The sequence below is a fragment of the Netta rufina genome, assembly GCF_964035555.1.
Source record: "Netta rufina genome assembly, chromosome: 1".
In the NCBI taxonomy this organism is placed as follows: domain Eukaryota; kingdom Metazoa; phylum Chordata; class Aves; order Anseriformes; family Anatidae; genus Netta; species Netta rufina.
In genome coordinates this window covers 67,885,971-67,910,650 of record NC_140123.1, presented here as the reverse complement: position 1 = coordinate 67,910,650, position 24,680 = coordinate 67,885,971, and the positions used below count along the sequence as shown (strand labels likewise).

The 24,680-nt window shown below is 40.9% G+C and overlaps 1 protein-coding gene across 1 annotated transcript in view; it reads right to left on the bottom strand.

Moving 5' to 3' along the window:
* The window catches only part of AFF3 (ALF transcription elongation factor 3), a gene marked incomplete at both ends in the record, with an annotated part of 325,435 nt that overhangs the window by 17,697 nt on the left and 283,058 nt on the right, over positions 1-24,680 (bottom strand). Inside the window, 4 exons of the mRNA XM_084282865.1 lie at positions 6,890-7,014; positions 9,224-9,425; positions 13,648-13,772; positions 16,266-17,318. Coding sequence (XP_084138991.1) covers positions 6,890-7,014; positions 9,224-9,425; positions 13,648-13,772; positions 16,266-17,318 — 1,505 coding nt within the window. The remainder of the gene's footprint in view (positions 1-6,889; positions 7,015-9,223; positions 9,426-13,647; positions 13,773-16,265; positions 17,319-24,680) is intronic.

Sequence of the window (24,680 nt, the reverse complement as noted above, 5' to 3'; positions counted from 1 at the left end):
CTCGAGGAGAATTTACCCTACTATGTTGATTGGGGAAAGCAATCAAGTACTGTTGGAACCAGTTCAACGCATTCTCAGTCAATGCTAGCCAGTCACCTAGGCACTGCAACAGAATCCAGCCTTTTACAGAATAACCCCCCCATGGCTAGATCTGATAGTACAAACAAGGCCAGGCTTCCTTTTCAGCAGTGGTATTCAAACCATTTATGACTTTGACAAGGGCAGCCTCAGTAGCATGTCTGTGGCTGAATCCAGGACGAGATTTATCAAACAATCTGCTACTGTCCAGAATTTCTCTCACTCGCGTTGCCACCACTTTCTGTGGGAGCTTGTCGAAAACCAGCAGGAAATACAGCATTTCCATCCCTTGTTATGTTGCACAGGATCCCAGCGTGAGGTGAGATGGCTGTGGGCATGGTAATTACTCCCGTTCCAGAAGCAGCCTTTGAGAATTTCCGGACTGTTGAGCTCCTGAGAGTGGTGTTACTATTACCCAGGTAAAATGCTAGTGTGTGTATGGTTCTCCCTCAACATCCTATTTAGCTGTATGCCATTACAGTGCATCTCTGCCACCTTTGTCTTTTGCTACCTTCTGTGAATTTAATTTACTCCAGTTTAGCAGATAATTGCAAAAATGTAAACTCGTGCAGTAAAAAAGGGGGAAGAGAATCAAACAAAGTGAATCAATAAAAGCTTTGCTTCGTACAGTAATTTATCGGCATCTACTGCAACATAATCTTGAAACTCAGCGCAACTGCTGGTATTTACAGAGTACGGTATAGCTGAGACTCAAATATACAATTTTAATTATAACTGCATTCAAAAGCACGTTTTTCATCTAATTTTTATATTTTACATGAACTAAATACTAAACTATAGCATTTTCTGCTTCATTTACATAATCTTCCACTTGAACATTATTTCTTACTGTGGTATGGTGCTTTATGAGGATACATTTAAAAAAAAACTAATAAAAGTTCAATTAAACATCATAAATGTAGCCAAGTGCATATTTTAATACCCTTCAGAGATAATGATGCTGAAGTGTTATAAAAAAACAAACTAGTGCTTCCTTAGTGTACAACAATTGCACATAATAAAAGCAGCTTAAATCATAATTCTAAATATAGGACCAGTTTCACAACTTTAGTAGTCTAGCCCCTAAAAAAGTGTGTGTACTGGAAGGGAACAGAATGAGCAACCTTGGAGTTTGGTCAGAGCTAGAGGCAGACCAGAAGATACTGGTATAGCCAGGGCCAGCCCATGTCCAGTTTTGAAGTTGTGCCAGCAGGCCCTGAACTTTCAGTCCAAGAAGAGAAGAAAATCCTCTAAGGGCAAGATAACCACATAAAGTAAAATGTGGGTGTATACTGTCCTGCCTATTTGCTGTTTCGGTTAGGGTTATACCTGGAGATGTATCAGGATCATGTCCGACACGTTGGGTCGTAGGGAAAGATTCATGCTGGGGGTGAAGAATGGGACTGAAGCTGGGAAGCGGGTATTACTGTACAAAATAGTGTTCTCCCCCGATGCATCACGGCCTTCTGCCCATTCCACAACTGAAAATAAATGCTGCTTAACTGCTGTGTCTGGGACGTGGCACACAGGGGTCCCATGGCACTGCGTGAGGCAGGTACCCAGTTATGTGACTCTCATGCTCACTGTGGTAGACCCAGCAGGTCTGGGAAGTTCAACAGAGGAGCATAATAGAGGGCAGAGAAAGCATTGGTGACCCATTTATATGATAGTGCTATAGGCATTTCAGAAACACGGGAACAAAGGATCTGATTGGAGTCAGGCCAAATGTAAGAAAAATTTACTCAATCACACAACTGCACAACTCCTATCTTGATGGGCTTAATATAACCAGGTCAATGGTTTAGATTAAATGAATAGATGAATAGTTCAGATACCTAGAAAGACAGTTACTGTTGGGGAAAAAAAAAAAAAAAAGCAACCCAAATTAAAGCATGGCACCTAATTTAAATGAAACGCAGAAAGTTAAAATAAGTGGGGATTCCTATTTTGGCAAAAACACAACATTCCCCAGAATAACTATGTCAATGTGGTGAAATATGAGAGACTGAGAGAAAGAGTCAAAATCCACTACTAATTCCTGGGCATGACCCAGATTCATGACTTAAAGATATTCATGTGAAATCAATACCTGGACTAAAACATGCGAGGGCAAAGTGTGCATGTGAAGAGGGAGGAATGAAAGAAGTATTAACAATAGGCACTTGAGCTCCTGTATTAAAAGCAGAGGGAGAAAATCTCACAGCCTTGCAGATAAACTGCAGTTGTATCTCTTTTGTAGTATGCTAGATAAATATTCTGAAATCAACTAATTTCAGTAGAGGCTGAGGAAAGCCTTTACAGTCAAACCTAGGGAGAGAGGGCAGGACCACAGCTGCCCAGACTCACATTGTTTTAAAATGTCATGCAATCATACCCTGACTTCCCAAGAGGCGACTGAAATCCAAAGGCAGATAGAGACTTCTGTGAGACGGAGTACCTGGCAGCCAGCTCTGGTGATCCCAGCACTGATGAGTGAGAAGCCAAGGTGTGGGTGAAACTGCTGGGTGATGGTACGTCTGAAACCTTGGCTGTGTCTGTGCTAGTGAAATAAACAGAGCAAGGATACCAGCTCTGTCATTTGATGTCCATGCTGTTTAATTGCTAATACTCTCCCTGGCACAGTCTTGAGCTCTCTCCCAGACAATGCCTGGGCACAGCTGGGGGACAGCACAGGCCGGGGGCTGTTCTCAGGAGGCAGTGAGTGTTTTTTGTTTTGGGGAGTGAAGACAGTTTAATCATATAACCATAAGCAGTGCTGGATCGCTTGCCCATAGGGACAGAGGAGCGGCATGGATGTAGCCTGTAAGTTCAAACGAGGTCCACAGCCCCAGCTTTTCTTTGGCAACAGGGAATAATGGCTATAAATCCTTTACCCCGTGAGAATCTCCTGCTGGAGCCGATTAAGCATCTATTTCCCACCAAACCAAGCTCTTACAAAGTGGCCTATAAAGAAAGGGGGTAGGTGGTCATGCAGAGAACAGGCAATTTAATTATTTAATCACCGAGGCAGTGTCTGCTATGTAAGAGCTTAATGTTGTTTTCTCATGAACAGTGTGCACGTAAGAAAATTCAGTGCCACAAGTTAAAAGGGAAAGAGAGGAAGAATGGAATGATCAGATGAAGTCTTGAAATTCCCCAAGGCCAAGAAAATGGGAACACCCCAAAGTAAGCATATGAATTTGTGAGGACCTTGGTACAGTAGATGTTGGTCCATATGGCCAATAATATTTTAGACTGCCGATGAGAAGAAAGAAGGAATCCCTTTTCCTTAACCATGCTCCTGAAAATGTTCTCATCATTCCAGAAATCTCTCTAAACACTTCAGAAGACCAGGAGTCCTTGAGGAATTTTGGGCAAGGTAAAGTGTGCTGGATTCCAGCGGTTGTGTGGGAGCCACAGCTCAAGAGCACCTTTTCCTTTTTGCCTTGAGGCAGAGGAACAATGAAAAGGACACTGAAAATGAGAGATTTGGGTCCAAGCTGAAACTGAGAGGTGTGATAAGAAGTTCTCTTCAGCTCCTTATGAGCTATATCCATAACATCTTTACAGCTGGAATATTTCTTGGCCATATGATTTATGTATAGACAAACAAACACATTAATACTATCCCACAGCAGTGTATGTCCCTGAATTTGGGAGAATATCAACCTGTTGGGTGTATGTAGCACCTAAATCCATGAAGGCAGAAAAAAATGTTCAGCAAAAGATAAAAAAATAATAATAAAAAAAAACTTGGATAAAAATGCTAAAGGTGTATTATTTTGCTCCTATAAGGCCAGAAAAAAATGGAAAATAAATGGAAGTGAAAAAAACTCACTCCAAGTTTGAAAGGGTAAGCCACAATGAAAGTAAGAAAGCAATCCTGAGGAACAAGTTATGATTTAGCCATAAGGAGAAATGGGAAAGCTGGGTGTGCTCTGCTCCTTTCATACCACACATGCCGTATTTGGAGGAGGGTGTGGAACTGTGCCCTCAGGCACCCACAGCATGTCTGTGCTTATCATGTCAAAGACAACAGACTTTGTTCCTAAATGCAGTTATTGGGAATTCTATCATTCAGCAAAATTACAACAGGACTGAATTTGGCTTGAAGCATTATGATGTAGCCTTTAAAATGTTCTCTTTATAGAGTCAGAATGGCCAAAAATCCAGGAAATCTTGTTAAGAATTAATACTGGAAACATCACTGATGTCATTTATACATGTGCCATGCTGGGTACCTTGAAGCATATTCAGAACAGGCAGTAAACAATGGCAAAACAGGGAAAGTAGTATTTTGGCTGCCTTTTGAAGACTGTTAGCTATATTTACTTTTATATTTTGATGCATGTGTATACAGCACTCTGCCAAGCAAGATATACTTTTTATTGACCTACTTGTGTTCCAATTTATTGCTAGTGACAGCTGTTGTCAATGATCTAGAGAAAATAAATTGAGAATAAAGCAAAGAGACACTGATTGGTCAAAAAAATTAGTTGTTGTTTTAAATCAAATATAAGAGATTTAGTCTCTTCAAACTATAGAGGCTGATTAAAGCCATGTCTGGATTACTGTAAATCAGAACGTCATGGATTATGAGATGAAATAATACATAGGCATCATTTTGGACAAAATACTGCCATTAGGGTTACCACATAATTTTAGATACACTGTATTGCATTTCTTCAAATATTCTGCTGTGGTCGTACAAGGATTTGAAAGACATTGGCTGCCATGTTTAATTTGATCCTTCTAACATGTGAGTCGAATCTGTTGACACTTAACATTTGCAGCCAGTCCAATCTGCTACATTTCAGTGACTTCTCTACATGGTAATTTCAGAGTCAAGGTCTAGTATAGCTGGTATTCTGGTGGTGTTTCCTAGATACAGCTTGTGGATGACAGTTGCATGACATGAAAATCTCCCTCCTCTAGTTAGCACAACGGGCATTTAACCATTTCTATTTTTAAGGCTAAATTAAGACATACTTGACTTCTGTGTTTTATCTTATTTGGCTTTTCAGACTTTTTTACTTTTTGTTTTTTATTTATCTATTTATGTTTTTTATGGGCTGCAAATTGCTCAGGGACACTCTACATGGAAGGCACTATATACTAACAGTTTTATTGTATCTCCCTCTGAAAAGGTGAAACAGCTTTATTGAAGATGCCTGCCAGAGAAATCACATGTATCACTAATGGAGAAAGCAAGTGATAATGGCCTCTTAGATGACAGAGACAGAAAAAACAGTTTTCCTATGACAGTGTTCTAGGGGGAAAAAAGCCAAAATGGTACCCCAGTGTTTTGTCAGCATCTTGAGGCAAAATCTGATGAAGATACACAATAGTTCTGTTGTAGGTGTTTCTGATTGTGTTTTTTTTTTCTAATCCAAACAGATGAGCACATCCTACATTTTGACTTTTATCAAGTACAATGATACCTTTTTGCCTTGTATGTGCATTTACAGTGCAGAAAAACTGAACAGTTGCAAGTAAATTACAGATGATATAGTATTTCAAGAGATATGAAGAGTTGGGTAGTACTTCTAAACAGTTTGAGGTTTCCTCAATGGAAATTGTTGAATAAATGTGTTGCAAAAGTTGAAAAATAGCATGGAGGGAAGTCGAGAAGGAGGGAAAATGAGGATATATACACAAGGGAGAGTTTTCTTCAAAAGGGGAAGAAAGAATGATTACATTTATTGAATTTACATCTCCTCATGACTTCCATGAATGCATGCAGAAATTAATCTCACCAGCCTTCTTTTCTTGACATACAATACATTTATGTCCTTTAGAAGTCTATGTGAATTATTTACATCTTACAGTAGGAACCCTGGATTCTCGTTATGAGATGCTGTCATCCCTCTAGTTGTCTTTGAGACTAGGTCATATGAATGAGCCTTACAATTATTACAATTCTTATTACCAGTAATTATTAAAAATATTTGTTCTGGTAGAAAACAGTTCATGAGGAAACAGGGCTGTTTTCCCAGGGTTTTCTTAGGTATATAAGAGCGAGCGATGTGGTGGGTGTAATTGTGAAAGAACAAAAGGTGCATCAAGGTCACGCAGCTCATGGAACTGTATTTGTTAGAGGCAGTCTGAGACATAGCTTGAACAAAATTTCTTCTACACTAGCCAGAAAAAATCAGTATTTTTAGGCCAGAACATTACTAGGCAAAAAAAATCTGGGTTTTCTAAATATTAGGATTCCAACATTCAGTTTCAACTTTATACTTTTAATAATATCATATCCTAAATGACCTTGGGAAGCAAACCAGCAGTTTTAATTTACCAAAAAGAAAATAAAAACAATTACAAGGTGAAATTATTTTCAAAGGAGGGCAGGGATGTTTGAAGGCTGTACTGGAGATGGGGAGGAGCAGGTATCCCTTCAGATACTCATGCAACTACCGCTGCTTCCTACTCACCCTGCCTTTGTAATACCTTTCTTTCTGATCAACAGTAGCAGTAACAAAAGCAGCTGTCAACACTCCCATCTGTCCTCTCCCCTGCTTCAAAGGGCACACAAGAAGGCATCACCCTCCCTTGATATGAATGTGTACATGTAAGTAGTCTGAGGTGTACAGAATTAATGTCTGAGCTCTGAGAGCACTAATAAGCCTTAATCATAGAATGATAGAATCATAGAATTATAGATTCATGGAATCATAGAATAGCTTGGGTTGGAAGGGACCAAAATCAAAGACTTCATACAGTATGTCTCATCCATTGCTCAATGTACAGCGTTACTAAAATACTACTGGACTACATGGTTTACTTTATTTTAAAGCCATCTGTACTTTATTTTAAAGCCATCTGTACTTACATGTCATCAAAGATAAGCTTTGTCCTTCTGCAGTCCCTGGGTGTGCCGGACAGAGGTGACCAAGGCTCTGTTTGGGACTGTGGCTTATTGCAGAGAACGTTTTCTGAATTGATGTGAATTGCTTTCTAGACAACAAACAGCATAGAAGACATTGAGGAATTGGCTACTAGCTTCAAAAAAGCAACTAATAAACAACAGAGTGTCTTTGCATTGTGTTGTAAAGTGCCAGTTAGCTTTCCTACTATTTCAGCAAGGAGTATGTATAACTGTCCTGTCACCGATAGCCATGAATTCACAAATACCAACCAGAGCACTTTGTAAAGGGCTCGAGTTTCAGTGCGATATACAGACAGAATGGAGCTGAACTATTAGTAACTATCAAAATGCTCTGTAACACAGTCAGTGAAATTATTAAAGAATAGATCTGTTGTGGTCATTTAGAAGATCGAGTTACATCTCTAGTCTTCAGCTTCCAAACTAGCATTGTACCTAGCCCCAGGAGAGCAAGGCTCACTTCTTTGACTTGTTCCACACCGCGCCGCTAATGTGCCTGTGTGGTGAGAACTTGTCACCCAAGGCCCAGGCTTTTTTCTTCTCTGGGTCTCTGATGAGCTTGAAAGATCACTGCTCTGTACCACAGCTGAAGCACAGCTTTTGGCAGGGTCTCATGCTTTCTCTCAGCTGCAGCCCTGTTCTTCATGTGGCCTCATGAGCCCTTCCTACCACCTGGTGACCTGCTATGTGGGCAACCATGCACTGGTACAGTGCAAAGCAGACAGCCTCAGGTCGTTCTTGGCTTGTAGTCACTGCCAGAAATCACTATTAGTTCTCCTTCAGGTGGAAGATGGAAACTTAATAGGGAAATGGACAAAAAGTTAAAATGGATAAGAACAACTCCCCAGCTTGTGGTCTCTAACAGAAATTCAAGGGAGCACTCAGGCATGCCAGCTAGATACCCAATGGGAAGATGGGGTAAAACAAAGCTAAGTTTAACATTTATAGTTCATGAGCTTTCATATTCTATATGGCACATCAAGATCAGTTCAGTAGGCTAAAGTTTTCAGATGAATAATCAGATACATAAGAATTTTATTGCAAAGGTTGTTAAAATGTTGACCAAATGGTGCATTGCTAGGCTATGCAGAAAATCTCAGTGAAATGCATTTGCTAAGGGTGTGGATCATAAAGCAATCACCTTCTACTTTTGATTTCCAGCACATTTGCCTGTGAAGGAATTTAAATTGTTTTCAAGATATCCAGTGAAGACTCATATCATTATAATTCTGAATGGGTTATAAACCTCTAAACTTATGTTTTAGAAGTTTAAATGTTTAAGAATTTACATTTAATCCATGAAAAGATAAATTTATCACTACTATATGTTAAAATGCCTTTTTATTGGCATATTTTATGTACTTAATTTTATTTCAATTTACCAAAAGCATCTGTGAGATATTTTTGAAAAATATAACTTACAATAACTTGTTTTTTTAAATGTCTAAAATTAAGATTATACTTACTACCTCTCCCTTCACTGTCAAAAAAAAAACAAAACAACAACAAAAAAAACCACAGTATATACATCTGACTTTATGGGCAGTTATCCCCACAGGTTTCCAAAACCAAAAGTGTCTGGAAGCGACCACTGCTACAACTCAGGTATTTTCTTTTCCTAAAAGTTGCTTAGGCACAAATACGTAGGGTTTTGAAGCCTCTCATGTTTCAAATAACATATGCGTAAAAAACAAATAAGCATTGAATAAAATATATAAACAATTTCTGTTGCAAGGAGAAAAGGCATGATCAAGAATATGATGGGATAAGTGTCTGAATGACTGGGCTCTGGTGGAGCTGAGTTGTGAGGCTGGTGCTGAGCTGTTCACTGGTGTCAGCAGTAAGCAGAAGTGTCTGAGAATATTCTTTGGAAGATATAGAGGATTACCTAACTGCAGGCGCACTAATGGTTAGGCAGTGTCTGAGCAGAGGCCTTATACAGCAGAGGCCTTATGCACCACATTTTTGGATACAGAGGCTCTGCATTATGCCCAAGCAATACTCTAGAGGCCTAAATCCATTCATTTTGGGCCACTAGCATTAGCCTTCTGCTTATGTAGCTTTTGTTATTTGTCTAATTTACAGCCTGACTTGTCTTTCTTCTATGCCTTGCTAAACTCCAAAACAGAAAAACTGAACTTACAGTACAACATTCATTATTGCTATTTTTTTTTCTTCTTTTTTTTTTTCCGTAACATTCTGCAAAGCTATCATGGACTGCAATACAAAGTGAAAAATATACAGCTAGGTTTTATATTGTGAACAACAGCATAAACTTACATTGAAGTCTCCGGGATGTGGCTGAGACTGGATTTCACCCTTATGTTTTTTGCTGGAGGAGATGGAAGGTAATAGACTGCTGCCATTAGGTCTGCTGGAGGAAGTTAAATCATCGTTGGAGTATTTGTGTTTTGATGCATCAGAGAGGGGAGAGACAGGTGACCGAAGCATTTTCTCATTTTTATTTATTGGTATTGCCAAGCTGGAAATGGAAATTACAGTAATGGAGTGTCACAAAGCTGGCTTTGAGAAAGGTAAATGTTTTATATATTACCAAAACTTTGAATTTAAAACCTGCTGGCAGGATAAAGTCTATTGGTATCTGGAAACAAGCTTACAGTATGGGGACCAAGAGTTCATTTACAAATTTGTATCATGTTTCTCCTCTTTCCCTTCAAGGCAAATTGTAATTCTGGAGTTAATATAAAGTCTGTAACAGAGTACTTGAAAAAAATACAGAGATAAATGGCCACTTGCTCACCATCTCTTAAGGGATAGCTGGAGACGAAGATTAGGCTCTGAAGTGTAAGTTTAGGTTATGGAGCCTTATTTCACCATTACAGGTGACAATTTATAAGCCATGGCAATAAAGCCATATGTGAACTAAAACAGGAAATGTGCTTAAAGATGGCTGTGTTGTCTTTGTGTTCAATGACCAGCCCTTGGTAGAGCTGTTTATACTAATCTAACACAGATTTTGAAGACAAAGAAAGGTAAGCTGGTACTGCAGACAAAGGAAAACACATGCAAACAGTAGACACACAGCAATTTGAGCTGCTCCTTCTTCTGAAGAAAAAAGCTACACTGTATTTTCTACTTTCACTTATTTGAAGGAAGTTTTGGATGAGAAGTCAAACAAACCATAAAAATATCCCCAAAATAAGCTTTAGTTGCACTAATCTGAAAAAAAAATACATTTATCTGAAAATTTTAAAGCAACACACACAAAATAAACATTTTTTTAATGGAAATGGTTTGCATTAAGACTACAACTGTGATTAAGGTCAGACAGACTATTTTAACACAATACCTTCCCCTGTCATATTCCCCTTTATTCAGCCTATTACTTTTTATAGACAATTCTCACTTCTTTATAGTTACTGTATCAGGCAGTATACACTTAATGGAATCACAAAAAGGAATATGGTACAAAATATACTTTATTTCTGTACATCATTTCAGAGAACAGAGCTAATTAAACGTGCACTTATCATACATTTGTCCATTTATCTGGCATATCTTTAAAAACTATCTGTGAGAGAAGCCATAAATCATAATTCAGAACCGTTCCTGTCTCCCACAGTGTAGTACTTTTAAAATACAACATGAACTGTTTTACTTTAATGACCAATGCTCTTTATGAATGCACGAATCAAGGTGTGTAAAAAGGACAACTGTGTTCTTCTTTTCCCTCTAAGGAAAATAAGACCTTTAGCACTGTTTTCAAAGTGAAGGCTGATGCTGTTATTTCCTTTCCCTTTTTCAAACATAAAACCATGTCTTGGCTAGCCATGTCTATACATCACTGTCAAAATGCAGGGCTACATCATCCAAAAGAAGCCATCATTCCTTGGAAGCCATTGCTCCTTGGAGGGCTCCTACCCAAGCCTCAAAAGCTTGGCCCAGGGCTTGCGAGGAGTAGATACAATTTCTAGTTGTGTGGCAGATTTTTTGCATGCCTTCTGGCACTTTGCTTATACCCACCAAAGGATACTGTGAGCAGTTGAGCTGCAGCAGCACGACCTTATTATACTGAGAAGCCACAAAAAAACAACCTGCAGTGAGCTCTGCTCTGCTGAGACTTGGAATTGTGGCAACCAATGTAGGTGTAAGATATTTAGGGTATCTGTGCATGTCACTGCAGCCTCTTGTGTCAAACAGAGCCTTCCTCAGTCTGCACATCAGGTTGTAGTTCTGGAATACAAAATGCTCATGTCTGAAGATGTTTTTGCTCCCCTTTTTGCTACCAACCCCCAGCTGTGCTGATACAAGTTTCAAACAAGTTTCTTGAGTGAATTTACAGGAGGGCTCCACATGCAGATATGCTGGCATAACTGTAGGGGGATGTGCTAGAATGAGTGGCTGCTGGTTGCAAGAGGGACAGGATGTCCTGACACACATGCTGCTGGTTTAGCTACAGCCTCAGTAGCTTGATATCGTGACCTACAGTAGCATAAAACACCTGGACTTCTTGGAATTAGGGCAGGCCCAGGAAGAATTAGGGGGTGAATATTCATTTAAGACCTTTTTTTTTTTTTTTTTTAAATATATTTCTTTAATGCACATTTTCTACCAGGAGCACCTAATACAATGTATTTAATATACAATTTTTAATGCAATTACGGATGCACAAATAACATAACACACCCTCAGCCTAGTTGCATTCCATGAACTACCACAATCACTCTTAAAGAGTTTGGTTGTGTTCAGTGAGAACTACCACAGGTAGATTAATGCGTTAGTGCAGTTTATTAAAGCAACAGATACACAGGTTCTTTGGATTGTCTGTGATAAATTCATTGTCAGCAAAGCATGTGCAAATACCAAGAGTATAAGTAAAACTGCCTGGCTACAAATGAATTTAAAGATATAAAGTGGCTCTACAGAGATTTCTAAGTTTCCCGGGGAGGCACTTGGCATAATCAAGTGTTCGAATCTTACCCAAAGGTGTCCCAATGGGAGGAAAGAGAGGCTCAGCCTGTCAGCTAATCCCAGAAGTCAGAAAGTATCTTTCCTTATGCGAGAGTATCTTCCCTAACATGATGGTATTTCCCTAACATCCTCTCTCCCTTAAGCTAATTTATATATATTTTTTTATCTTTCAGGTGGAGCTTGAGTGACTCTAGTCATACATACCTTTGTTATGATTGGAGTGAAATTCTCTCACTTTGCTTTTAAAGGTACAGACTAGAAAAAATTAAAGTGAAAGCTCAGTGAGGCATGGTTACAACCCGGAGGCAGGTAGCCTTTGGGATGGAGGTGTGTTTTGGTATAATAATGATATTATAATGGGAAAAGTTCACCAAAAGGACAGCATTTTGTCAAAAATGTGGCAGGCTGCTGGCCCAGGGAAGCAAATATGCAGCTTATCGGTTCTGATGTACCTTCAAGTTCCCATCTTATCACAGAGCCTGGCCGCGGTGTCTCCACTCCGCTCCACCCTCCGTCCTGTTCCTCTTAGAGTCAGCACACCAAGTTCCCCCAGTGTGGTCAACATCTAAGATAGGAGGCCTAGGGAACTTCTATGGAATGCAGCCTGGAAGTTTCTTCAATGCTGTACCTTTTCTTTAAAATGTGAATATAAGTTTAATTTTGAAGTCACCTCCGGCAATTATTCCACACAGGAATGTCTTGCCTGCATGCAGTCACTCACAATAAAGCAGTTTTGTGTATGTTTTTTTTTTTTTTTTTTTTTTTTTTGTTTTTTTCCACTTTATGAAACATGTGACTTATACCAGGACAAATAAATTGAATTAAAACTTCTCAGTAAGCAGTATATATACCAGTTTTCATCATGATTTTGTCCAGTGTTAATGACAAGAATTGCTCAAACTCATCAGTGATGTGTACAACAGAAAAGTCTACTACAATAAATACAAATACTCTCTAATTTTAGCAACTCCACTCTAAGACATACCCTAATACTGCCAGAAAAAAAACATAATATATTTTTGAAATACTGGTGGCCAATGTGTGCTAAACAGCATGCAGCTAAACTTTGAAAAGACATCAAAGTTTCACTGCTAGAATGCTCCAGAAAGATTCAGAATGATTGATCTGACATTGATAGGGGTATGTGTACACAAACCATGCCAGAATATAGCTAAATATTCATTGTCTTTTTCACACCTTTCATCCTTTTAAAATGTAATTGTTTTTAAAATCTGAGTTCCTTGCACTAAAATACCTTATTTAAACAGAATAGATCGCTTGTAATCTGAAAATATTGGATCTCATGCATATTCTGGAACTGAGTATTGCAGGCATTGTTATGAATATTTTTTGCAATCTAAACAGAGTTTACAGACAATTGCATTTAAACCCAGACATACAGTCAAACTTTAAGTTTGAAACTCGTAACACAAAGGAAAAAAAAGATGGCTGCACATGTGAATTGGTGCCTACAAGACAGTGTTTGAAAATATGTCTTGGATGATCGCACTACTCTAGCCATAATTACTCGTTCCATGAGCCTTGCACTTGAACTCACAACTTTGTGCAATACAACAAAAATGCAAGTATATAAATGTGTCAGAGCTGCTAACTTGTTCATTAAACTAGAAGAAAGCAGAATGCACTGGGCAATTTTTCAACATAAAATGTGATAATTAAAAAATAAATCCTATTAAAGGCAAAAATAACACACGACATTAAACTGCAACTAGTTGTCTGACTCAGTGGTAAATAAGAAGGAAAATGCTTACCTATTTTCATTCATATTGCAGTGATTTGCTGTTGTGATGTTATGGGCAGAGGCAGCTAATCGTGAAGAACTCTCTCGCTCTAAATGAGTCTTCTTGATATCTCTGTATTCTTCTTCATTCTCACACTGAGTAAAGAGAAAAATAATAATCTTGTAGGTTTTGGATTTACGATAGATCTGAAAGTATTTTGACAAATCAGGAGCTGGTATTTTCTGGCATTTTGATGCTTCCTTCAAGCATATACCTAACAGCGATCAGAGAAGATTGGTTCACGTCTTGAAAAACTAAAATCTAAAGAGGCAGTACGTAAACGTAGAGTATAAGATAGAGTACAATATAAAACTTGAATTGCTTCAACCATATTCCCACTCGCATCTCAGGATATTTTTTTTCTTTATATTGCCATCTTTGCCTGTCTCCTGTGCACTTTTCTCTTGCCTAGTCCTCAACCTCATTCTTCTTGTCTCTCCCACTCTTTTCTTGTCATCAATAACTATGCCTGTGCTAGTAAATACAACAGATCAGCAGCAGGCCCTGAGGCCAGCCAGCATGGCACAGCTCATTTCCATGCACGTAACTTGCTCCTCCTTGAAACCAGGCTATATCATATTTGGACTGCCTTTTAGGGAGCCATCTTAGTTGGTTTGGTCCCAGGCCAGGGGCCAGACACCTTCTGGAAGAGCAGAAGTTGGCCTAGGCCAAAACCACGTTAGCAAGCATGCTAACAATCAAACAAAGTGTATGACTGTGTGCCATCATTTGGTGCTGCATCCTGGCCTTATCTGTCCTGGCAGTATGAATGCAGCCACTGTTTCCTGCCACTATTTGACTTTGGTTGAATTCCTTAGGTCCTACCATTGTTTCCCAGTGACCCTGTTTTCCCAGCCTTCTATGAAGTCTACATCCCTTTCCACATCTAACATTATCCAATTTCCACTGATGACTGAGTTTTACTCGTGATCTCTTGATTTTGCTGTGTTTATTGCTTTGCTGCATGGCAACAACATTTTCTGTGTTATCCACTGCCACTGTGGCTGCTGCTATGGGGTTAACATAGATCACACCCCACAGGAGTGAAGATCTTCTTCCACCTTAGTGCTTAACCATCCTCTTCTATCTCTACTTTGCCCTTCTTGAGATCATGACAGATGTGGAAGTGATAAGGACCTCTATCTAATTTTGTAGTTATGCCTGATAATCCATTCTTTTTAGACTTATTCTTATTTTGAGAAGGGGGATCACATATTGTGTGTTTGCATAGCAGTCATCACAGTGAGGGTCTTACTACAGGCAAAGAAGCAATTTGGTACTCCATTGTATTTATTGTAACACTAAAACCACCAACAACAGCAATGCTTTAAGACAGAAGACTAAAAGATAATTTGTGCCACGGAAAGTCAAATTAAGCATTTCTAGAATGGCTGCATTTATTTCGCTCTTTTATCATATCCCCCTGTTTTATTCTGGATGTACCAGCTGGCAACATCACACAGACATTTCCTATTGCACAAAACATCAATCTTTTACTTCTGCCACTCTTTGACCTGGTCCCCATCATTTTGTATTATGCAATTACTTCCATGTTACTTCCTAAAGAAAATGCAGACAAATGCATCTCAAAACATAGCAGGGCTCTCTGCTATTGCTCTACCAGTAGCTAGAATAGTTCAGATACTAAAAAAAAATACTTTCAGATACTAAAAAAATAGCCAAAAAATAATGAGAGAAAAAAATGAAAGAGCTGTTTGGTTAAATGATCCCAAGAAACATACAGATCAGTCTGCACACATATGGTAGCTCAGAGGGTGACAGACAACTGCACAGTAAAGCCATCCAGAAATCGGGCAGATGGCAATTCCAGTTCAGAGTGACTTTTGGGGGCAGATTGGTACCAATGGACTGGAAAGCCTTCTTGATGGACAGCTGCAGCCATGGGGTGGAGGCAGCTCCTCAGCAGGGATAAAGCCTGTGCACCTGGCAGCTCTGAAAACGTGCAGGAGTGGCATGGCAGAGGGATGGATATGACCACAGGGCTGTGCCCACCTGGCTGCTGCATTGGTGCTGCTTGGGGACAGGGCGGCTTGTCAGCTACCCTCTCACCTCTTGCATTCATGTGGGGGTCCTGAGGTAGCAGGGAGCTGCAGAAGTGTCAGTGAATTAAGCAGCAGAGCTAGGCAGGTCCCTGATAAGCCAGGGCTGCCTACAGGGACTGAAGGATTCTATTGTTGTCAATAAGAAGGGAAAAAGGATGCTTCCTCGCTTTTTTTCCAGATATGTGGTGATATCGTACAGACTGTGCCAGAATGTTCCCTATGCCAAAACAAGCATCACCTCCAAATGCTCTGGTTTTGCAAGAAGCCTCAGGAGGAAAAGCTATCTGACTTCACTTTCACCAGAGTACAAAAAGCCATGTGCCAGCAGACAACACCAGCTCCTTGGGTCCAGGAGTTTCACCACCCTTGGGGTTTTGTTGGTTCCAGTGTGGTGTGAGGGGACAAAGCCCAGTGAGGACACCACTGCTGAGTGCTGGACATGGGCACAAGTGATGCTCACTGACCGCGGCTGGGCTGTGTCCCCCTTCCCACCCCAAGCAGCCACCCCCATCTCCCGGAGCTCACCTTGCGTTTCCTTCTAGATTTTGGTAAACCCTTCTCTGCGGGGGGGTCAGCACTACTACCCTGCGGGAGGCTGGCCGCCTGGTTTGCTCCGGCGCTCATTGCCAGCGGCTCTTCGGGCAAACGCTCTGGAATCCTGGACAAAAGAGCCAAGTCAATGTTGACCCACAGTGACTTTACCTCATCACTGTCTTTCAGAGGAGACAGGAGCTCATTCCTACCGAAAGGAACCAAGGTGTAAAACTGTTCCTCCAGCTCCTTTGCTATTTCACTACTAGTCCTGGCATTAATGGAGCCAAAGGCACTGCAGCCGCCGTGGGGTTTGCTGGCGGCACCGGTCCCCGCGTCCTTGGTGCGCGGCTCAGCCCCAGCTGCCACCGGCGCCTTGGGCAGCGGGCGCTCCTCCCGCTCCGACTCAGAGCCCGAGTCAGAGGAAGATGACGATGAGGAGGACTCAGTCTCGATGAACTCCTTGGATTTGGGTGCCGTTTTGCTCGGCCCCCGTGCCCGACGCTTCTCGCCGGCTGTGGCCGAGCGGGGCTCCCGGCGGTGCCCTGCTCTGCAGCCTCCACCGCTGCCACTGCCAACAGGTCGGGCTCTCGGTGCCTCACCAGCGGTGCTCTCCAGAAAGCCGTGGCTCCCGGCGGGTTCCTCTGCCCCACGGCAGTGGGAGCCGTCCCCAGCTGAGGTCCTCTCAGCCCGCCGCGGTGCCTTCTTCCCTGCTGCCCTCCTTGGAGGCCCGCTGTCGGCGGCCGGGGGTGACTTCTGCCGGCCACCCTTGCTGCCTGGTGCTTTGTTGGCGGTCCTGGGCCGTGGCCCGTCCCCGACGGTGGCGGTGGTGGTGACAGTGGTGGTACGGCCCTCCCCGCTGCGGTGCTCGGCTGGGCCGGTGGCTGGGGTCTTCTCGCCTTCCTGCCGCTCCGCCTTCACGTGGCCGTAGTAGGGATGGGCCTCCAGTGCCGGGCCGTCATGGTGGGTCAGGATGGGTGCTTTGTGAGGGGTGACTTTGTTCAGCCACTTGTCCAGCTGCCACTTGTTGGACGAGGGTGGCTCAGGCTGAAAGAGAAGTGGACAACAATGAGCACCAAGCCCCTCTGCCCTTGCCTGCAGGGTCTCCTCAGGGACTCCAAAACACTAACAGTGAAGAGATTTTACCCTGGGCAAGGGGCCACCCTGAGCCCCATGGCACCTGCTGGCCATGGCCATGGGTGGGAAAGGTGAGGTGGTGAGGATGCACCATGCTGCCCTGAGAGAGGTCCTGGCCGGGCATTAGGGCTGGGAAAGATGGGGCATGTCCCACGGGTAGGGATATTTTTGGTTTCTGGATGAGGTTGGGAAGGACAACAGCTTTCATGAGTCATAATTTGTAAGGATGATTCATGCAGAGCTACTGGTGTTGGCTTTACTGGGAAATGCTACCAAGTTTCCAAACAATGAATAAAGTAATGGCGATAGGAAGGGTGGAAAACAAGGCAGGGATATGGCTGAGGCTAAACTAGGATAGCTAGCTGGAAAGCTAGGGATATATATATATATATATAATATATATATACGTATTTCACCTTTGCATTAAATACAAAAAGTATTTAAACAGCATACAAAGGGGCATGTAGTCGCTCCTGGGAGAGGGAAGGCTAACCAGGCGGTGCATATAATCTGTCTGGTATTGATATTATAATCCTGTGAGATCACACAAACATTTGCTGTGTGGTGGTATTGTCAAATGCTCATTTGGTAAGTATTGTGAGGCTGTTAGTTTTTCTCTTTGTTCCTGTCACAACATGATCAAGTTATAAGAGAACATCTAAAATATAATGGTGTTTGGACAGTGAAGTAGTAGGATAATTACGATTTCAAATGTAACCACAGCTCAGAAAATGTTATTTCAGAACAATGTGCAAGTATTTTCTAATGCTTCTTGCAATCAGTAATTTGAGCATAATAAAATGAAAAGGAAAGGGAAAAAAAAAAAGAAAAGATGGAGCGCATGGCCAGCCATATTCTGAACCAACAGAAGCCAATGTGAAAAGTCTTCAAATTTCTTGAACTGGAACCAAAATTTGATCAACTAAGTAATTGCACATGAAAACTATTGATGCTCTGGAAGAATGTTTGCCTAAGAGAGAATATCCACAGTCTCTGATGTAAGACAGTCTCCAACACAAAGGATCCTCTATTAAAAGGAGGTGCCTGAAAGCAGCATAGGCTTTCTGCATAGCCAAGGGTGTCTTCAGAGTCACCCAAGGAGGGCTGTATTCACTCTACAGGGACCAAAGTCCCCTAAAATAAGCAGAACAGTTAGACATTGGAATTCATATGATAAAAATATTCCTCCCTCTGAAGTGTCTAATTTACTCATTATCCAGCTAGCCAATACCTACAGGAAGCTTGCTGGATTGCGTTAAGTTTATTTTTTCTTAATCATACTCCCTAATATTATACATGATGAATTTCTTTCCAGACTTGTAAATCTTGAAAATGAATGGGCAGCATTTCTCTTGGATGAAGATGTATTTTTAGGACTCTTAACTCTTTGTGTAAAATAAACAACATTTTTTTAGACTGCTGCTGAGAGTAGAGTTGGATGCGTTTTATGCCATTCATTATGTACATACTGAACTTATTACATATATAATAAAAGGTTCACTATATATGGAGGCCTTTACAGTGTTCAGGAGTTATATTCAACAAAAGGACATATATCAGAAATATGCAGAAAAAATACACCTCTGCCTGTAAGTATAGGCCAGAGTGAGGGCCGTTTGAAAGTTCAAAAAAATCTTCCAGGTTTTCTGTTACTTCCCATTCTGTCTCTTTATGTACCTTTTCATTCTCTAAAACAGTGGTTCACAAAATATGGATTTCAAGGGATAACAGTAAAACAGCAGAAAACAGTGATTAAGTGCTAAAGCGTCATAACTTGTCAATATGGTACTTCCCTACAGTGATATGTCTGCTATTTAAGTGGAATAGCTACACTCCCACCAACCTGTAAGCCAACTACAAAGTCTAATAAAAAGCATCAGCAATATTGCCAGCTTTGCTAATTTTGTCAGGGCTTTCAGGACACTTGTTTGATTTTCTTAAAGCCTCAGCTCTCCAAGTCATGAACTTAGATACATATCTGGTTTATTTAAAGAAAAATGTGGCTGCTGAAAGAAACTTTAAGATGTATCTGCAAACAGTTAATCAGAAACCCAAAAACCTTTCATATGCATCTGCTAGAAGCAAAAGGCCTGCAGCTGATAAGGTAAAGAATACGGATTCTAGAAAATCAGAAATTTTAAACTTCTCTAATTATTTTAAGGCCCTTTACAGTTTTGGAATACTTAAGATTGTCAATGTACATGAGTGATGCCAGTTTTATTTTGCAAGTAATTTGCTCAATTGATTTCTCTAAAAATTACTATTTTTTGAAATCACTTTCAAACACAATGTAACTTGCAAGAGACCAGCCAGGAGAGAAAAGCAGACCTGGTGAAAAAAAGGACCGGGAAGATTCACTGGAAAGTTTTTACCAGTACACTTCACGTGTCCAACTGCAATTATTTTTGGGAGGAACAGAAAATCCCTAATTCTCCAGTCCACACTACCTCTCTGAGCAGGGAGGTTCCACATGGTCCTGTGGAACTAAAGTTGGTTTGCTTGCAGTGAGATATTTTCAGCAGCATGTAAGGACGGAAATGGATGGAGATCCAGAGGGATCAAGTAGCAAAATGGTCTTAGGTCATGGAAATACACTTCCATGGAGGTCTTGAAGAGACCTTGTCAATTTTTAGTTGGAGTAAAGCTGGTTGTGGCCAGACAGAGAGCAGCAGTAGGAACAATAGTCTGTAGTAAAGCTGACTTGCAATGAGGTATAAATTAGTCACAAAAACCAATATCAGGAAACTCTTCCAGAGAAAGATGGTTCCAGGGACCAATGTACTATAGATGTACATCTTCCAGGCTTCATCAAGAAACAAAAGGATGTGATACTATTGTTTAAAAAATGTGTGTGGATTCATCTGTATATTATAGATAGCTATATCTGAGCTAGTCAAAAAGTTCATTCCCTGATCAGTGGGCTACTTTTCTAGAGTGTGAACTGTTTCATGTTGAAATAGACATCCAAAATAGGCCAGATGATCTGGGCCCTAAAAATGTCCATTCCTCTCCCCTAATTGTACAGGAGAGGCTGAGGTGATGAGCAGATATAGGTATCTACAGTACGAATGTCCAGATTTGGGTGGGATGACTCACACAAAGTATGTCTATGTATCTCAGGTCTCTTCAAGGCTACAAGTGCAACCAGAGGCATGAGTGACATCCATCCAAATGAAACCTTTGTCAACACTCATTATCCCAAAACACTTGCTGGGTGAAGGGCTGTTAAACAATGCAAGTGTAATGGGATCACTCTATGCTGGTCATTATAAATAGGAACCTAAGATGTAGTTAATACCATGGTAAAAGTGAAGCATGATACCCCTTTCAGTGAGAAATTGGATAGCCTATAATGTGCATGTCATTAACCCAATGCAGAGTAGGAGTGAGCAATCAGCCATCCCTGCAACATACTTGACCTATTGGAAAACCACACATTAATTTACCCATATGATAACCTGTTTGTGCTGTCCTACTATCAAAGATTTGGTTCAGAGCAATTCCCATACAAATCCGATGCCTCTTCATTGTATTTAAGACATAGGTGAAGAAGAGGATGATGATTAATATTGCTGCTTCTACTATTAGTACTGCTAGAACTTTATCAAATTAGAACTGGAGATTCCCATCAGTTAGGCATGGTGCACACATACTCTAAGAGGTGTCTCCTGCCTCAAAGGGTTTTCTAGAGAGCCGGGGAAGTTTAATTTCTAGTCTTTCCAAAAACAGTGCATAGAAGAGCTAAAGTCCATTAATCCTATGAGCAAATCTGAAGGTAGTGTCTACTGTTGGTTTAGTTAAAAAAAAAATTAATCCCCATTCAAATTTTTTTTGGAAAACAAGACAGATACAGAAAACATACACACACAGACCAGCCCTGAAGCTAAACTCTTCTTTCCCTGACTCCCTGAGGAAATATAGCAGTGAAGAAATGCTGGTGAGGCGGCAGAAGCATGCTCACGAGTTAGCTAATTGGTTAGATACATATGCTCTTCCTGTTCTCTGAGCTAAGGAGAAGAGAGCCAATGCCACACAACTCCTGAGGGAACAGCCTGAATTTACAAGCAGTGGCTATTAGTACTAAAGTCCATGCACTTGAAGGACTGGATGCACAGTGCTGTGGGCAGGAGGTGGGTCTCTGTTGACAAAGGAGAAAGGCTGGGAAGAGCATCTCCAATCACTTCAGCTTTGACCAGGTCAGACACAACGTGTGGATGTGAGGCCAAAACTATCCTGTGATGATGGAATAATTATGGTAAAAACCCTTGCTGGCTGCGAACTGGTCACTACAGTGGAGGCTGTAAAGGACAGTGTATCTGGGGGTGGGGTGCTGACAGGGTCCAGGACAGCACATCTCTCTCTTCTGGCCAGATTATTGTTGAATAGCCACTGATGCTCCATTCCATGCAATTGCTTCTCTATTTCCCTCCTGCCCATTCCTCCCTCTGGCCCTTCCTGTGTAATGGGACTTCCCGAGTAGTCTAACCAGACCCAGTCTTATTAAAGGTCTGCATGATAATTCAACCGAATAAAGAACAAACAAACCAAATTTTGAGCTTTTGAAATGTAGTTCTTCTGTGGACTTGAGACCTACATTTTTTTTCTATCATCTAAAATTATTGGAAGGATGTCGCCATTTTCCAGAATCCTCATTTATGACATTAATTAAGGTCATACAAAGAATTCATGGCCTCAGCAAGAAACAGGAGATAGAAGTCTCAGTCCCTTGTTCATAATTTCAGGTTTGGCAGTCCACAAAACTGTAACTACTCACATTACTGTCTGAGGCACCTTAATTTGTCCACATCACTGAAACCAGTCTGAATGTTGTCTCCTGTTCTAGCTCAGCCATTACTCTTAGTTTACTGCAGACATAAAGTGTAGACAGCTGAGCTAGTCACTACAGGCTCTAAATAGTCACTGGAAAGAAATGGACACTTTTAGGGTGCAATTCATCTAATCTATTTTATATGTATGCTTTACAATGAGCTGCTTTTACACTCTAGGCAACTGCATTAAGACACCTGAAAACAACTCAAAGGTCTCAAAATGAGATGAAGAATAATTACAGAAGAAATGAAAGAGCAGTTAAATTTTTATATAATGTAGCATGCAGAAGATAACCTGTCCTAGAAAATATTTTGGATATATGCATATGATATTTCTAATTATGGAAAAAAAGAAGAAAAAAAAAAAAAAAAGAATGAAGGGCTCATAATGGCCTGCAGATTACCAATTGAAATTCCTCCCACCTTGGACATATGGATTTCCTGCCCAGCATTGTGCAGGAGTATTCAGGTTCATTGTACCTGAATTGTACCTTTATTAGTTAATGCTTATGTAATGACAAAGATGTATTTGCTTCTTTTATTTTATCCAACAGATGAAATTCATCTTGAGACCATGACTGAAACTGAGCCCACTAATTAAATTCAGGTGGGCAGGACTTCTTTTTAAAGAGTTCCCAAGGACCCGTCTCTCTCCATTTATGGGGTAAGAACATGGCATGTACTGTAGGAAGATGGCTTCACTGGGTTCCTAAATGTAAGTTAAAGCATTAATGTAAGGCAGACAGGACTTCAACTCAGAGACATCACACAAACATGTTGGAACTGGTGCCACCAGTCATATATGATGGGCTTGGGAAAGCACTGGCCCTTTGGGAAAGCACAGATATCCTACTACCCTTGGACAACCCAACCCTGCCCAGGTGAATGTCGTGGCCTCTCCCATATCCCAAGGAGTAAGTTATGAAAACCACTGCAGCCATCACATTTTTGCATCCTTTACATTTTCATATAAGCCTGTTTTGTACAGCATGTCCTAGAAGGCAAACCACACAAACATAATGTAAAGAGACAAGCAATCTGTTGAAGCAGTGCAGCTGTTTCGTGACAATGATCACTGATAACTCAGACTCCACGCAGAAGTGGCTGCACAGATCTCGAGAGAATATGTATAAAATGCCTCAGAGGAGGCACTTCTTCCATGTTTCCGTGGCTCTCGGTCCCTTGCTTGACTTTACAAAACCCACGACCTGCCTTAGTTAATTCATTTCCTGCATTCCCTGAGGAATTGCTTCTCTCGTGTCCAAGCATCACAGGTATCTGCCTAGATGCTCTTTTCTCTTAATATACACACTCCTCTCTTCCTGGGTACTATACATCTCCCCCTTTTATCTCATGTTTCCTTCCCCCCTGCCATGGTTCCTACGCTTTCTTCTCTTCATCCCTTTTCTTCTATCTTCTAAGATTCCCATAGGGAAAGCAGAGAGAGTATGAGACCTCTGCACTGAACTCAGCCAGGAACGAGACAGAACAAGGTCTTGATGGGTCAGATGAGAGAACTTGGGATGGGAAATGAGAAATGGGATAGTGTGAGGAGGGCAACAGGGAAAGAGAGACTGGAAGGAAGAAAACAGAGAAGAAAGGAAGGAGAGAACAAGAGAGAGACTTAGGAAAGGGACAAAGTGGAGGAAAATTAACTGGAAATGGATCTGAAAGCACTATGGAAGAAAGAGAGAAAAGAAGATAAGTGTTAAACAAGAAACAAAACCTGAGAAAAATATAGAAATGATGTTTCTGTGAGTTCTGTATTTTCCCTGATGGGAAACATGGCCCCAAACACTGAGCAAAATATGAGGAAAGGCTTGCTGGTTATTCAGTATAATTTTTCAGGGTGAGAGAATCTGTGAGGCTTAGTTGTCAGGGGAGGAGTCTGGTGAGGGGATGTTTTATGTGGAGCAGGAAAAAGTACTGACTGTATTTCATGAGTATTTACAATCCTGCTGCTAGATTTTTGAATAATTTTACATACATTAATGTGTATGATGTGGCTGTGGAGTGCATGGCTTTATACCGAAGGTGTACATTGACCAAAACACATAAAAATGCCAAGCCTGGTAGAAAAGCAGAGTAGGGGAAGCAGCCATATATGTGTCTGTTGAGCACACTGCAGAGGTGAAAGCAGAAGGTAGCACAGCACTGGCAGCTTAATTGTACTTTGGCTAGGGCTTGTCTACATGTGGAAATTTTCAGTGCTAGCTTTCCAGATGACAAGTTTGGGCTTAATGTTTTGCACCATGAGTAATTCAGTTTAGCCCATGCTAGAGATGGATCAAACTAAATCACAGAAAGGCAGCAGTAGCAGAGAATAATTCACTTGGGGAGTGAAGTGAGGGAAGTGCATGAGTGAAAAACAACTGTTTTGCTTTAAAAATCTACCCTCAAACTGATTTCATAATAGCTTCCCTGCACAGAGAAGCCTTTAGTT